General features: G+C 39.8%; 1 protein-coding gene across 1 annotated transcript in view; it reads left to right on the top strand.

Moving 5' to 3' along the window:
• Window positions 1-23385, top strand: part of LOC110524266 (serine/threonine-protein kinase STK11) — a 112956-nt gene that overhangs the window by 5468 nt on the left and 84103 nt on the right. The window contains exon 8 of the mRNA XM_021603756.2: window positions 586-643. Within this exon, the coding sequence (XP_021459431.2) occupies window positions 586-643 (58 nt within the window). The remainder of the gene's footprint in view (window positions 1-585; window positions 644-23385) is intronic.

The following is a 23385-nucleotide window of genomic DNA, read 5'->3' as shown; positions in this document are numbered from 1 at the left end:
CCTTATTAGAGATGAAAGCAGTAGTAAGAGTATTTGAGGGATGCTAACGTTGATAAATTATTTCTCAATTATGCTTTTAGATATGTATGTCAACAATTATTCCTCCAAATGACCATTCAGTGGATAACATTTTGTGAAAATCCCCCAAATCATGGCGTCTTTTTGTCCCGGTTTCGTGAGGAATCACTCATTACAAGGAGGGTATGGCCACAGAATTATAAATGTTCCTCTTTATTGGAACGCTCAAATGTACTTAGCAGTTAGTAGTGATTCATACTTGGAGGTTTGTCTTTTGGAGATGGCTTTGTGGTGATTGTACCTTCGGTGTCACAACAGTTGTTGTTTTGATGTATCACGAATATGCAGTGTATTGAAAAAAAAATCTCAAATAAAGACGTGTTTGAAGGACAGCCACTCTGTTTTTCTCGATGGAAACGTTCATTATGCTCAAGTGTCTGTTTTCATCGTTGTCAAATAGCCCTGATTTAAACACCGCACAAAAATAAGGACATAATGAAAGGAATAAATGCATCATCAAATTATTACGTAGCTGTCAATAATTTTTATTTAATTCTTTTCTTACAGGAATGCTTGAGTATGACCCTGAGAAGAGGTTCTCAATACAAAACATTAGACAACACAAGTAAGTCATCGTGCTCCCTTTCTAGCTGAAGCAGCAGTTGAACTTACCTCCATACTTGCTGAAGAGTGCTCTTAATTGAAATGCAAATTCAATCGGAGATTGGGGGGGGCAGCAGCAGTCCGGTGATGAGCGATGTCCAATCTATTTCTATTCAACATAGGATGATGAATGTAAAGTGCTCGAGGAAACAAGCTGTCACTTTAGTGATTGATTTGTTGTCATTTGCATCTGTGCTCTGCGGAAGGCCAAATTGTATCACTTCGATAATGATGGGAGGAGAAAACAGAACCCACTGCCTCTTTCTTGTATCATGTGGAGGTCTAATGTGAGGCCCATTGTGTTGGAACAGGCTTTTATGGTAATGCAGCTCCTGTTTGTTTACAATACATAGCCTATATCATATAGGCTACTGAACATTACCCACCACAGAAAAACATAATGGCCCATGTGGCTTACAAAGTTACAAGTATGGGCTAGCAAATGTAATTTTAATTTTGAAATGTAATAGGGCCTGTTTATGTAATCAGTAGGCTGATGCATATACAGTGCCTTGCGAAAGTATTCGGCCCCCTTGAACTTTGCGACCTTTTGCCACATTTCAGGCTTCAAACATAAAGATATAAAACTGTATTTTTTTGTGAAGAATCAACAACAAGTGGGACACAATCATGAAGTGGAACGACATTTATTGGATATTTCAAACTTTTTTAACAAATCAAAAACTGAAAAATTGGGCGTGCAAAATTATTCAGCCCCTTTACTTTCAGTGCAGCAAACTCTCTCCAGAAGTTCAGTGAGGATCTCTGAATGATCCAATGTTGACCTAAATGACTAATGATGATAAATACAATCCACCTGTGTGTAATCAAGTCTCCGTATAAATGCACCTGCACTGTGATAGTCTCAGAGGTCCGTTAAAAGCGCAGAGAGCATCATGAAGAACAAGGAACACACGGACAGAGGTCCGAGATACTGTTGTGAAGAAGTTTAAAGCCGGATTTGGATACAAAAATATTTCCCAAGCTTTAAACATCCCAAGGAGCACTGTGCAAGCGATAATATTGAAATGGAAGGAGTATCAGACCACTGCAAATCTACCAAGACCTGGCCGTCCCTCTAAACTTTCAGCTCATACAAGGAGAAGACTGATCAGAGATGCAGCCAAGAGGCCCATGATCACTCTGGATGAACTGCAGAGATCTACAGCTGAGGTGGGAGACTCTGTCCATAGGACAACAATCAGTCGTATATTGCACAAATCTGGCCTTTATGGAAGAGTGGCAAGAAGAAAGCCGTTTCTTAAAGATATCCATAAAAAGTGTCGTTTAAAGTTTGCCACAAGCCACCTGGGAGACACACCAAACATGTGGAAGAAGGTGCTCTGGTCAGATGAAACCAAAATGGAACTTTTTGGCAACAATGCAAAACGTTATGTTTGGCGTAAAAGCAACACAGCTGAACACACCATCCCCACTGTCAAACATGGTGGTGGCAGCATCATGGTTTGGGCCTGCTTTTCTTCAGCAGGGACAGGGAAGATGGTTAAAATTGATGGGAAGATGGATGGAGCCAAATACAGGACCAGTCTGGAAGAAAACCTGATGGAGTCTGCAAAAGACCTGAGACTGGGACGGAGATTTGTCTTCCAACAAGACAATGATCCAAAACATAAAGCAAAATCTACAATGGAATGGTTCAAAAATAAACATATCCAGGTGTTAGAATGGCCAAGTCAAAGTCCAGACCTGAATCCAATCGAGAATCTGTGGAAAGACCTGAAAACTGCTGTTCACAAATGCTCTCCATCCAACCTCACTGAGCTCGAGCTGTTTTGCAAGGAGGAATGGGAAAAAATGTCAGTCTCTCGATGTGCAAAACTGATAGAGACATACCCCAAGCGACTTACAGCTGTAATCGCAGCAAAAGGTGGCGCTACAAAGTATTAACTTAAGGGGGCTGAATAATTTTGCACGCCCAAGTTTTCAGTTTTTGATTTGTTAAAAAAGTTTGAAATATCCAATAAATGTCGTTCCACTTCATGATTGTGTCCCACTTGTTGTTGATTCTTCACAAAAAAATACAGTTTTATATCTTTGTTTGAAGCCTGAAATGTGGCAAAAGGTCGCAAAGTTCAAGGGGGCCGAATACTTTCGCAAGGCACTGTATATCATAAATATTTCCCCTAATGTTAGAGCCTACCTCTTTCTATTGTTGCTTCATTCCTTCCTCGCTTTCAACAGTTAAATGAAATATGTTTTGTTGTCTTTATCTTCATCATTCTAGTAACATCCTTGAATAACAGGTTTAGAATTAGATGCAAAAGGCTTTAACTTCTCTTCACAAAGATTGAACGGTTAAGGGTCTGAACAGTTAACTGCTACAGACCGCTATTGCGCGTTCGCTCTTCTTTCAAACTAGCCATGAGTTCGATTGGCTGCTGTATTTAGCATTCAGGGAACGAGTCTATTGGTATAAGAAATCATGTCCAGCAAGCTATTCCAGTCTAGCTTTTCCTGCATGGGACTCCAACAGCTAAGGAACGTTATTTAAGGAGAGAGGCCAGTGGAACACAGGAGGTTCCGTATTGCGCAAGAGACTGTAAGGCTGTAAGTTAGAAGCTTATTATGCATAACCCATCATTAATTAGACTAATATAAAAGCTGATACTGCATTGAATTTATTATCTGAAAGAGGTAGGCTAGGACATCTATACATAAATCTAGATCTGTTTTGGAAGCAATTTGAATGTAGTTGATGGAGAGCAAGGACATGGAGAGAGTGCTTGCGCGTGCAATGATTTAAAGTAAAGATAATCTAGTGATACGCCAGCTGGATGGGTAAATTAGGCACGCATGCTGTCTTTATATTATTGTAACATAGGCTATGTTGTAGCAAGTGTAGGCCTACCTGTCACAGGAAGAAAAGAAAAAAAGGTTACCGTGATGAGATCATAGGTCTATATGCCTCCATAGTGAGATGGGCTGTCTGTCCCCACCCTGAGGATTGATTCATCATGCAGAGTTCGTAGCGAAGCTAGATTTAGACATTGCATATCATTTAACAGTTCCATTTCACGCCATGCTTTTCATAAATAATTTACCGGGTTCTCGCAGCTATTTTATCCTGGGAGAAGTGAGTGGTTTTGGGAAATAAATATCGATAACCGGGTTCCCGCCATTCAACCTTAGTTACAACCAATTATGCTTCCAACCTTTTGTATGCCTCTATCTAACATCACCAAGAAGTCATGTGGTAGTGAGATCCGTTGCCTTATTTGGTGCTACCTCAGGGCTTCTGATGAGCTGTAGTTAAAAAGGCATCAGTCAGACAGGCAGCATTTCCCTGCCCAGCCAATCTATCGCTCCCTCTCTCTCTCCTAACTTTCCAGTTTTTTTTCCCCCAAGCCCTTAAAGACTCTTGACTACATGGGCTGATGCTCTAGTGAATGCCGGCTGCAGTTACCATGGCGACAGATGACTGAAGCGTATCTGTGTGATGCTAGAGCTCGGGGAGGGAGGGAAAATCACGTATTGTATTCACCGTGGGCGTCTCAAAACTGCTTTAAAATCATATTTCATTTTGGCTCGCTGTATTGGGTGCAAAATGGAATGAGAGAAAAATGATGAAAACAGGTAGTGTAGATACATACACAGGCTTGTAATGAACTATGTTGGCCTCCCGAGTGGCGCAGCGGTCTACGGCACTGCATCACATTAAATGAACTATGTTTGAGAGTTGGTTTAGATACCTCTAGCATATGCTTTTTCAATATTCAGTTTATTAACTTGGCTTATTCATAGTTTATTAATTTGATAGCAAATGTGTTTTAACTTCATGTTTCTTTCACTTCCATGTATGGATTGCACATCATGATAGGATGTAGTGCGTCCCGTGTTGCCTAACCTACCTTAGTGCATGTTAATAGCAATTATTCAAGAGTATGTAATCAATCGCTCCTTCATATGTGGTCCTTCTATGTGTGGCCAAAATAAACCAAGGATAAGGAGACATAAATAGGAGCTGGAGAAAAATGACAGTATAAATATTTAACCAGGCAAAAGGGCAGATGGGTCTTTAAAATGAATTACCCAGCTCTGTGCAAATATTAACATTAAGGAGAATTACAATGGGTAGCGATACCATGCTGGAGTCAATGCAACTTTAATGTCCCGGCTCCTTAGGGGCCCCCTTCTCGTTAAGTGAAGCAGTTTCACTAGGCTGCTTTATGGAGACTTGATACTTATTATCCTACCCTACACACACACCCAAATTGTTATCCTACCCTACACACACACACAACATTATTATCCTACCCTACACACACACTTATTATCCTACCCTACACACACACACACACACACACAACTTATTATCCTACCCTACACACACACACACACAACTTATTATCCTACCCTACACACACACACACACACAACTTATTATCCTACCCTACACACACACACACACACACACACACAACTTATTATCCTACACACACACACACACACACACACAACTTATTATCCTACACACACACACACACACACAACTTATTATCCTACACACACACACACACACACAACTTATTATCCTACACACACACACACACAACTTATTATCCTACACACACACACACACACACACAACTTATTATCCTACACACACACACACACACACAACTTATTATCCTACACACACACACACACACACAACTTATTATCCTACACACACACACACACACACACACAACTTATTATCCTACACACACACACACACACACAACTTATTATCCTACACACACACACACACACACACACACACACCTTATTATCCTACACACACACACAACTTATTATCCTACACACACACACACACAACTTATTATCCTACACACACACACACACAACTTATTATCCTACACACACACACACACACAACTTATTATCCTACACACACACACACACACACAACTTATTATCCTACACACACACACACAACTTATTATCCTACACACACACACACACACACACACAACTTATTATCCTACACACACACACACACACACACACACACACACACACACACACAACTTATTATCCTACACACACACACACACACACACACAACTTATTATCCTACACACACACACACACACACACAACTTATTATCCTACACACACACACACACACACACAACTTATTATCCTACACACACACACACACACACACACAACTTATTATCCTACACACACACACACACACACACACAACTTATTATCCTACACACACACACACACACACACAACTTATTATCCTACACACACACACACACACAACTTATTATCCTACACACACACACACACACACACACACACACACACACACACACAACTTATTATCCTACACACACACACAACTTATTATCCTACACACACACACACACACACACACACACAACTTATTATCCTACACACACACACACACACACACACACACAACTTATTATCCTACACACACACACACACACACACACACAACTTATTATCCTACACACACACACACACACACACACAACTTATTATCCTACACACACACACACACACACACACACACACACACAACTTATTATCCTACACACACACACACACACACACACACACACACAACTTATTATCCTACACACACACACACACAACGTATTATCCTACACACACACACAACGTATTATCCTACACACACACACACAACTTATTATCCTACACACACACACACACAACTTATTATCCTACACACACACACACACACACAGCTTATTATCCTACACACACACACACACACAGCTTATTATCCTACACACACACACACACACAACTTATTATCCTACACACACACACACACACAACTTATTATCCTACACACACACACACACACAACTTATTATCCTACACTCACACACACACACACAACTTATTATCCTACACACACACACACACACACACACACAACTTATTATCCTACACACACACACACAACTTATTATCCTACACACACACACACAACTTATTATCCTACACACACACACACACACAGCTTATTATCCTACACACACACACACACACAACTTATTATCCTACACACACACACACACACACACAACTTATTATCCTACACACACACACACACACAACTTATTATCCTACACACACACACACACAAACAACTTATTATCCTACACACACACACACACACACACAACTTATTATCCTACACACACACACACAACTTATTATCCTACACACACACACACAACTTATTATCCTACACACACACACACAACTTATTATCCTGCACACACACACACACAACTTATTATCCTATCCTACACACACAAGTTATTATCCTACACACACACACACACACACACAACTTATTATCCTACACACACACACACACACACACACAACTTATTATCCTACACACACACACACACACACACACACACACACACACACACACACAACTTATTATCCTACACACACACACACACACACAACTTATTATCCTACACACACACACACACACACAACTTATTATCCTACACACACACACACACACACAACTTATTATCCTACACACACACACACACACACAACTTATTATCCTACACACACACACACACACACAACTTATTATCCTACACACACACACACACACACACACAACTTATTATCCTACACACACACACACACACACACACAACTTATTATCCTACACACACACACACACACACACACACACACACAACTTATTATCACACACACACACACACACACAACTTATTATCACACACACACACACACACACACAACTTATTATCACACACACACACACACACACAACTTATTATCACACACACACACACACACAACTTATTATCACACACACACACACACACAACTTATTATCACACACACACACACACACAACTTATTATCACACACACACACACACACAACTTATTATCACACACACACACACACACACACACACACAACTTATTATCACACACACACACACACACACACACAACTTATTATCACACACACACACACACACACACAACTTATTATCACACACACACACAACTTATTATCACACACACACACAACTTATTATCACACACACACACAACTTATTATCACACACACACACAACTTATTATCCTACACACACACACACACAACTTATTATCCTACACACACACACACACAACTTATTATCCTACACACACACACACACAACTTATTATCCTACACACACACACACAACTTATTATCCTGCTCACACACACACACACAACTTATTATCACACACACACACACACACACACAACTTATTATCACACACACACACACACACACACACACACACACACACACACACAACTTATTATCACACACACACACACACACACACACACAACTTATTATCACACACACACACACACACACACACACAACTTATTATCACACACACACACACACACACACACACAACTTATTATCACACACACACACACACACACACACACAACTTATTATCACACACACACACACACACACACACACAACTTATTATCACACACACACACACACACACACACACACACAACTTATTATCACACACACACACACACACACACACACACAACTTATTATCACACACACACACACACACACACACACACAACTTATTATCACACACACACACACACACACACAACTTATTATCACACACACACACACACACACAACTTATTATCACACACACACACACACACACACACACAACTTATTATCACACACACACACACACACACACACACACAACTTATTATCACACACACACACACACACACACAACTTATTATCACACACACACACACACACACAACTTATTATCACACACACACACACACACACACAACTTATTATCACACACACACACACACACACACACACACACAACTTATTATCACACACACACACACACACACACACACAACTTATTATCACACACACACACACACACACACACAACTTATTATCACACACACACACACACACACACAACTTATTATCACACACACACACACACACACACAACTTATTATCACACACACACACACACACACACACAACTTATTATCACACACACACACACACACACACACACACAACTTATTATCACACACACACACACACACACACACACACAACTTATTATCACACACACACACACACACACACACACACACACACACAACTTATTATCACACACACACACACACACACACACACACACACACACACACAACTTATTATCACACACACACACACACACACAACTTATTATCACACACACACACACACACACAACTTATTATCACACACACACACACACACACAACTTATTATCACACACACACACACACACACAACTTATTATCACACACACACACACACACACAACTTATTATCACACACACACACACACACACAACTTATTATCACACACACACACACACACACAACTTATTATCACACACACACACACACACACAACTTATTATCACACACACACACACACACACAACTTATTATCACACACACACACACACACACAACTTATTATCACACACACACACACACACACAACTTATTATCACACACACACACACACACACACACACAACTTATTATCACACACACACACACACACACACACACACAACTTATTATCACACACACACACACACACACACACACACAACTTATTATCACACACACACACACACACACACACACACAACTTATTATCACACACACACACACACACACACACACAACTTATTATCACACACACACACACACAACTTATTATCACACACACACACACACACAACTTATTATCACACACACACACACACACACACAACTTATTATCACACACACACACACACACACACACACAACTTATTATCACACACACACACACAACTTATTATCACACACACACACACACACACAACTTATTATCACACACACACACACACACACACAACTTATTATCACACACACACACACACACACACAACTTATTATCACACACACACACACACACACACAACTTATTATCACACACACACACACACACAACTTATTATCACACACACACACACACACACACAACTTATTATCACACACACACACACACACACACAACTTATTATCACACACACACACACACACACACAACTTATTATCACACACACACACACACACACACAACTTATTATCACACACACACACACACACACACAACTTATTATCACACACACACACACACACACACAACTTATTATCACACACACACACACACACACAACTTATTATCACACACACACACACACACACAACTTATTATCACACACACACACACACACACACACAACTTATTATCACACACACACACACACACACACACACAACTTATTATCACACACACACACACACACACAACTTATTATCACACACACACACACACACACAACTTATTATCACACACACACACACACACACAACTTATTATCACACACACACACACACACACAACTTATTATCACACACACACACACACACACAACTTATTATCACACACACACACACACACACAACTTATTATCACACACACACACACACACACAACTTATTATCACACACACACACACACACACAACTTATTATCACACACACACACACACACACACACACACAACTTATTATCACACACACACACACACACACACAACTTATTATCACACACACACACACACACACACAACTTATTATCACACACACACACACACACACAACTTATTATCACACACACACACACACACACACACACACAACTTATTATCACACACACACACACACACACACACACACAACTTATTATCACACACACACACACACACACACAACTTATTATCACACACACACACACACACACAACTTATTATCACACACACACACACACACACACAACTTATTATCACACACACACACACACACACACACACACACAACTTATTATCACACACACACACACACACACACACACACAACTTATTATCACACACACACACACACACACACAACTTATTATCACACACACACACACACACAACTTATTATCACACACACACACACACACAACTTATTATCACACACACACACACACACAACTTATTATCACACACACACACACACACACAACTTATTATCACACACACACACACACACACAACTTATTATCACACACACACACACACACACACACACACAACTTATTATCACACACACACACACACACACACACACACAACTTATTATCACACACACACACACACACACACAACTTATTATCACACACACACACACACACACACAACTTATTATCACACACACACACACACACACAACTTATTATCACACACACACACACACACACACACACAACTTATTATCACACACACACACACACACACACACACACAACTTATTATCACACACACACACACACACACACAACTTATTATCACACACACACACACACACACAACTTATTATCACACACACACACACACACACACAACTTATTATCACACACACACACACACACACACACACACACACAACTTATTATCACACACACACACACACACACACAACTTATTATCACACACACACACACACACAACTTATTATCACACACACACACACACACAACTTATTATCACACACACACACACACACAACTTATTATCACACACACACACACACACACACAACTTATTATCACACACACACACACACACAACTTATTATCACACACACACACACACACACACACACAACTTATTATCACACACACACACACACACAACTTATTATCACACACACACACACACACACACACACACAACTTATTATCACACACACACACACACACACACACAACTTATTATCACACACACACACACACACACACACACAACTTATTATCACACACACACACACACACAACTTATTATCACACACACACACACACACACACACACACAACTTATTATCACACACACACACACACACACACACACACAACTTATTATCACACACACACACACACACACACACACACAACTTATTATCACACACACACACACACACACACACACACAACTTATTATCACACACACACACACACACACACACACACAACTTATTATCACACACACACACACACACACACACACACAACTTATTATCACACACACACACACACACACACACAACTTATTATCACACACACACACACACACACACACAACTTATTATCACACACACACACACACACACACAACTTATTATCACACACACACACACACACACACACAACTTATTATCACACACACACACACACACACACACAACTTATTATCACACACACACACACACACACACACACAACTTATTATCACACACACACACACACACACACACACACACAACTTATTATCACACACACACACACACACACACACACACACACACAACTTATTATCACACACACACACACACACACACACACACACACACAACTTATTATCACACACACACACACACACACACACACACACACACAACTTATTATCACACACACACACACACACACAACTTATTATCACACACACACACACACACACAACTTATTATCACACACACACACACACACACAACTTATTATCACACACACACACACACACACAACTTATTATCACACACACACACACACACACAACTTATTATCACACACACACACACACACACAACTTATTATCACACACACACACACACACACAACTTATTATCACACACACACACACACACACAACTTATTATCACACACACACACACACACACACACACAACTTATTATCACACACACACACACACACACACAACTTATTATCACACACACACACACACACACAACTTATTATCACACACACACACACACACACACACACACACACAACTTATTATCACACACACACACACACACACACACACAACTTATTATCACACACACACACACACACAACTTATTATCACACACACACACACACACAACTTATTATCACACACACACACACACACACACACACAACTTATTATCACACACACACACACACACACACACACACAACTTATTATCACACACACACACACACACACACACAACTTATTATCACACACACACACACACACACACACACACAACTTATTATCACACACACACACACACACACACACAACTTATTATCACACACACACACACACACACACAACTTATTATCACACACACACACACACACACACACAACTTATTATCACACACACACACACACACACACACAACTTATTATCACACACACACACACACACACACACACACACACAACTTATTATCACACACACACACACACACACACACACACACAACTTATTATCACACACACACACACACACACACACACACACACACAACTTATTATCACACACACACACACACACACACACACACACACACAACTTATTATCACACACACACACACACACACACACACACACACACAACTTATTATCACACACACACACACACACACAACTTATTATCACACACACACACACACACACAACTTATTATCACACACACACACACACACACAACTTATTATCACACACACACACACACACACAACTTATTATCACACACACACACACACACACACACACAACTTATTATCACACACACACACACACACACACAACTTATTATCACACACACACACACACACACAACTTATTATCACACACACACACACACACACACACACACACACACAACTTATTATCACACACACACACACACACACACACACAACTTATTATCACACACACACACACACACACAACTTATTATCACACACACACACACACACACACACACAACTTATTATCACACACACACACACACACAACTTATTATCACACACACACACACACACACACACACAACTTATTATCACACACACACACACACACACACAACTTATTATCACACACACACACACACACACACAACTTATTATCACACACACACACACACACACACAACTTATTATCACACACACACACACACACACAACTTATTATCACACACACACACACACACACAACTTATTATCACACACACACACACACACACAACTTATTATCACACACACACACACACACACAACTTATTATCACACACACACACACACACACAACTTATTATCACACACACACACACACACACAACTTATTATCACACACACACACACACACACACACACAACTTATTATCACACACACACACACACACACACAACTTATTATCACACACACACACACACACACAACTTATTATCACACACACACACACACACACACACACACACACAACTTATTATCACACACACACACACACACACACACACACAACTTATTATCACACACACACACACACACAACTTATTATCACACACACACACACACACACACACACAACTTATTATCACACACACACACACACACAACTTATTATCACACACACACACACACACACACACACAACTTATTATCACACACACACACACACACACACAACTTATTATCACACACACACACACACACACACAACTTATTATCACACACACACACACACACACACAACTTATTATCACACACACACACACACACACAACTTATTATCACACACACACACACACACACAACTTATTATCACACACACACACACACACACACAACTTATTATCACACACACACACACACAACTTATTATCACACACACACACACACAACTTATTATCACACACACACACACACACACACAACTTATTATCACACACACACACACACACACACAACTTATTATCACACACACACACACACACACAACTTATTATCACACACACACACACACACACAACTTATTATCACACACACACACACACACACACACACAACTTATTATCACACACACACACACACACACACACACAACTTATTATCACACACACACACACACACACACACACAACTTATTATCACACACACACACACACACACAACTTATTATCACACACACACACACACACACACAACTTATTATCACACACACACACACACACACACACAACTTATTATCACACACACACACACACACACACAACTTATTATCACACACACACACACACACACACAACTTATTATCACACACACACACACACACACACAACTTATTATCACACACACACACACACACACACAACTTATTATCACACACACACACACACACACACACAACTTATTATCACACACACACACACACACACACAACTTATTATCACACACACACACACACACACACAACTTATTATCACACACACACACACACACACACAACTTATTATCACACACACACACACACACACACAACTTATTATCACACACACACACACACACAACTTATTATCACACACACACACACACACAACTTATTATCACACACACACACAACTTATTATCACACACACACACAACTTATTATCACACACACACACACACACAACTTATTATCACACACACACACACACACAACTTATTATCACACACACACACACACACACACAACTTATTATCACACACACACACACACACACACACAACTTATTATCACACACACAACTTATTATCACACACACACACACACACAACTTATTATCACACACACAACTTATTATCACACACACACACACACACACACACACACACAACTTATTATCACACACACACACACACACACACACACACAACTTATTATCACACACACACACACACACACACACACAACTTATTATCACACACACACACACACACACACACAACTTATTATCACACACACACACACACACACAACTTATTATCACACACACACACACACACACAACTTATTATCACACACACACACACACACAACTTATTATCACACACACACACACACACACAACTTATTATCACACACACACACACACACACACAACTTATTATCACACACACACACACACACACACAACTTATTATCACACACACACACACACACACACAACTTATTATCACACACACACACACACACACACAACTTATTATCACACACACACACACACACACACAACTTATTATCACACACACACACACACACACACAACTTATTATCACACACACACACACACACACACACACAACTTATTATCACACACACACACACACACACACACACAACTTATTATCACACACACACACACACACAACTTATTATCACACACACACACACACACAACTTATTATCACACACACACACACACACAACTTATTATCACACACACACACACACACACAACTTATTATCACACACACACACACACACACAACTTATTATCACACACACACACACACACACAACTTATTATCACACACACACACACACACACAACTTATTATCACACACACACACACACACAACTTATTATCACACACACACACACACACACAACTTATTATCACACACACACACACACACACAACTTATTATCACACACACACACACACACACACAACTTATTATCACACACACACACACACACACACAACTTATTATCACACACACACACACACACAACTTATTATCACACACACACACACACACAACTTATTATCACACACACACACACACACAACTTATTATCACACACACACACACACACACACACACACAACTTATTATCACACACACACACACACACAACTTATTATCACACACACACACACACACACACACAACTTATTATCACACACACACACACACACACACACAACTTATTATCACACACACACACACACACACAACTTATTATCACACACACACACACACACACAACTTATTATCACACACACACACACACACACACACACAACTTATTATCACACACACACACACAACTTATTATCACACACACACACACACACAACTTATTATCACACACACACACACACACAACTTATTATCCTACACACACACACACACACACACACACAACTTATTATCCTACACACACACACACACACACACACAACTTATTATCCTACACACACACACACACACACACACAACTTATTATCCTACACACACACACACACACACACAACTTATTATCACACACACACACACACACACAACTTATTATCACACACACACACACACACACAACTTATTATCACACACACACACACACACACACAACTTATTATCACACACACACACACACACACACACACACACACAACTTATTATCACACACACACACACACACACACACACACAACTTATTATCACACACACACACACACACACAACTTATTATCACACACACACACACACACAACTTATTATCACACACACACACACACACAACTTATTATCACACACACACACACACACAACTTATTATCACACACACACACACACACACAACTTATTATCACACACACACACACACACAACTTATTATCACACACACACACACACACAACTTATTATCCTACACACACACACACACACACACACACAACTTATTATCCTACACACACACACACACACACACACAACTTATTATCCTACACACACACACACACACACACACACACACACACACACACACACAACTTATTATCCTACACACACACACACACACAACTTATTATCCTACACACACACACACACACAACTTATTATCCTACACACACACACACACACACACACACAACTTATTATCCTACACACACACACAACTTATTATCCTACACACACACACACACAACTTATTATCCTACACACACACACACAACTTATTATCCTACACACACACACACAACTTATTATCCTACACACACACACACACAACTTATTATCCTACACACACACACACACACACAACTTATTATCCTACACACACACACACACACACACAACTTATTATCCTACACACACACACACACACACACAACTTATTATCCTACACACACACACACACACACACAACTTATTATCACACACACACACACACACACACAACTTATTATCACACACACACACACACACAACTTATTATCACACACACACACACACACACACACACAACTTATTAACACACACACACACACACACACACACAACTTATTAACACACACACACACACACACACACACAACTTATTATCACACACACACACACACACACACACAACTTATTATCACACACACACACAACTTATTATCACACACACACACACACACACACACACAACTTATTAACACACACACACACACACACACACACAACTTATTAACACACACACACACACACACACACACAACTTATTATCACACACACACACACACACACACACAACTTATTATCACACACACACACAACTTATTATCACACACACACACACACACACAACTTATTATCACACACACACACACACACACAACTTATTATCACACACACACACACACACAACTTATTATCACACACACACACACACACAACTTATTATCCTACACACACACACACACACACACACACACAACTTATTATCCTACACACACACACACACACACACACACAACTTATTATCCTACACACACACACACACACACACACACACACACACACAACTTATTATCCTACACACACACACACACACACACACACACACACACAACTTATTATCCTACACACACACACACACACACACACACAACTTATTATCCTACACACACACACACACACACACACACAACTTATTATCCTACACACACACACACACACACACACAACTTATTATCCTACACACACACACACACACACAACTTATTATCCTACACACACACACAACTTATTATCCTACACACACACACAACTTATTATCCTACACACACACACAACTTATTATCCTACACACACACACACAACTTATTATCCTACACACACACACACACAACTTATTATCCTACACACACACACACACACACAACTTATTATCCTACACACACACACACACACACACAACTTATTATCCTACACACACACACACACACACACACAACTTATTATCCTACACACACACACAACTTATTATCCTACACACACACACACACACACACACACACACACACACACACACACACAACTTATTATCACACACACACACACACAACTTATTATCACACACACACACACACAACTTATTATCACACACACACACACACACAACTTATTATCACACACACACAACTTATTATCCTACACACACACACACACACACAACTTATTATCCTACACACACACACACACACACAACTTATTATCCTACACACACACACACACACACAACGTATTATCACACACACACACACACACACACAACTTATTATCACACACACACACACACACACACAACTTATTATCCTACACACACACACACACACAACTTATTATCCTACACACACACACACACAACTTATTATCCTACACACACACACACACAACTTATTATCCTACACACACACACACACAACTTATTATCCTACACACACACACACACAACTTATTATCCTACACACACACACACACAACTTATTATCCTACACACACACACACAACTTATTATCCTACACACACACACACACAACTTATTATCCTACACACACACACACACAACTTATTATCCTACACACACACACACACAACTTATTATCCTACACACACACACACAACTTATTATCCTACACACACACACACACACAACTTATTATCCTACACACACACACACACACAACTTATTATCACACACACACACACACACACACACAACTTATTATCACACACACACACACACACACAACTTATTATCACACACACACACACACACACAACTTATTATCACACACACACACACACACACAACTTATTATCACACACACACACACACACACACAACTTATTATCACACACACACACACACAACTTATTATCACACACACACACACACACACACAACTTATTATCACACACACACACACAACTTATTATCACACACACACACACACACACACAACTTATTATCACACACACACACACACACAACTTATTATCACACACACACACACACACACACAACTTATTATCACACACACACACACACACACACAACTTATTATCACACACACACACACACACAACTTATTATCACACACACACACACACACACAACTTATTATCACACACACACACACACACAACTTATTATCACACACACACACACACACAACTTATTATCACACACACACACACACACAACTTATTATCACACACACACACACACACAACTTATTATCACACACACACACACACACAACTTATTATCACACACACACACACACAACTTATTATCACACACACACACACACAACTTATTATCACACACACACACACACAACTTATTATCACACACACACACACAACTTATTATCACACACACACACACACAACTTATTATCACACACACACACACACACACAACTTATTATCACACACACACACACACACACACACAACTTATTATCACACACACACACACACACACACAACTTATTATCACACACACACACACACAACTTATTATCACACACACACACACACACACACACAAACTTATTATCACACACACACACACACACACACAACTTATTATCACACACACACACACAACTTATTATCACACACACACACACACAACTTATTATCACACACACACACACACACACAACTTATTATCACACACACACACACACACACACACAACTTATTATCACACACACACACACACACACACAACTTATTATCACACACACACACACACAACTTATTATCACACACACACACACACACACACACAAACTTATTATCACACACACACACACACACACACAACTTATTATCACACACACACACACAACTTATTATCACACACACACACACAACTTATTATCACACACGCACACACACACACAACTTATTATCACACACACACACACACACACACACAACTTATTATCACACACACACACACACACACACAACTTATTATCCTACACACACACACACACAACTTATTATCACACACACACACACACACACACACACACACACACACACACACAACTTATTATCACACACACACACACACACACACAACTTATTATCACACACACACACACACACACACACACACACACACACAACTTATTATCACACACACACACACACACACACACAACTTATTATCACACACACACACACACACACACAACTTATTATCACACACACACACACACACACACACACACAACTTATTATCACACACACACACACACACACACACACAACTTATTATCACACACACACACACACACACACACACAACTTATTATCACACACACACACACACACACACACACAACTTATTATCACACACACACACACACACACACACAAACTTATTATCACACACACACACACACACACACAAACTTATTATCACACACACACACACACACACAAACTTATTATCACACACACACACACACACACACACACACAACTTATTATCACACACACACACACAACTTATTATCACACACACACACACCCACAACTTATTATCACACACACACACACACACACACAACTTATTATCCTACACACACACACACACAACTTATTATCACACACACACACACACACACACACACACAACTTATTATCACACACACACACACACACACACAACTTATTATCACACACACACACACACACACACAACTTATTATCACACACACACACACACACACACACAACTTATTATCACACACACACACACACACACACACAACTTATTATCACACACACACACACACACACACACAACTTATTATCACACACACACACACACACACACAACTTATTATCACACACACACACACACACACACAACTTATTATCCTACACACACACACACACACAACTTATTATCCTACACACACACACACACAACTTATTATCCTACACACACACACACACACAACTTATTATCCTACACACACACACACACACAACTTATTATCCTACACACACACACACACAACTTATTATCCTACACACACACACACACAACTTATTATCCTACACACACACACACAACTTATTATCCTACACACACACACACAACTTATTATCCTACACACACACACACACACACACAACTTATTATCCTACACACACACACACACACACACAACTTATTATCCTACACACACACACACACACACAACTTATTATCCTACACACACACAACTTATTATCCCACACACACACACACACACACACAACTTATTATCCCCCACACACACACACACACACACACAACTTATTATCCCACACACACACACACACACACACAACTTATTATCCTACACACACACACACACACACACACAACTTATTATCCTACACACACACACACACACACACAACTTATTATCCTACACACACACACACACAACTTATTATCCTACACACACACACACACACAACTTATTATCCTACACACACACACACACACAACTTATTATCCTACACACACACACACACACAACTTATTATCCTACACACACACACACACAACTTATTATCCTACACACACACACACAACTTATTATCCTACACACACACACACAACTTATTATCCTACACACACACACACACACAACTTATTATCCTACACACACACACACACACAACTTATTATCCTACACACACACACACACACAACTTATTATCCTACACACACACACACACACAACTTATTATCCTACACACACACACACACACAACTTATTATCCTACACACACACACACACACACAACTTATTATCCTACACACACACAACTTATTATCCCACACACACACACACACACACACAACTTATTATCCCCCACACACACACACACACACACACAACTTATTATCCCACACACACACACACACACACACACACACACAACTTATTATCCTACACACACACACACACACACACACACACACACACACACAACTTATTATCCTACACACACACACACACAACTTATTATCCTACACACACACACACACAACTTATTATCACACACACACACACACACACACACACACAACTTATTATCACACACACACACACACACACAACTTATTATCACACACACACACACACACACACAACTTATTATCACACACACACACACACACACACAACTTATTATCACACACACACACACACACACACAACTTATTATCACACACACACACACAC

The sequence above is a fragment of the Oncorhynchus mykiss genome, chromosome 5 (assembly GCF_013265735.2).
Source record: "Oncorhynchus mykiss isolate Arlee chromosome 5, USDA_OmykA_1.1, whole genome shotgun sequence".
NCBI classification, from domain to species: domain Eukaryota; kingdom Metazoa; phylum Chordata; class Actinopteri; order Salmoniformes; family Salmonidae; genus Oncorhynchus; species Oncorhynchus mykiss.
Note: the sequence above shows the minus strand (reverse complement) of the source record. Positions and strands in the feature narration are given on the sequence as shown.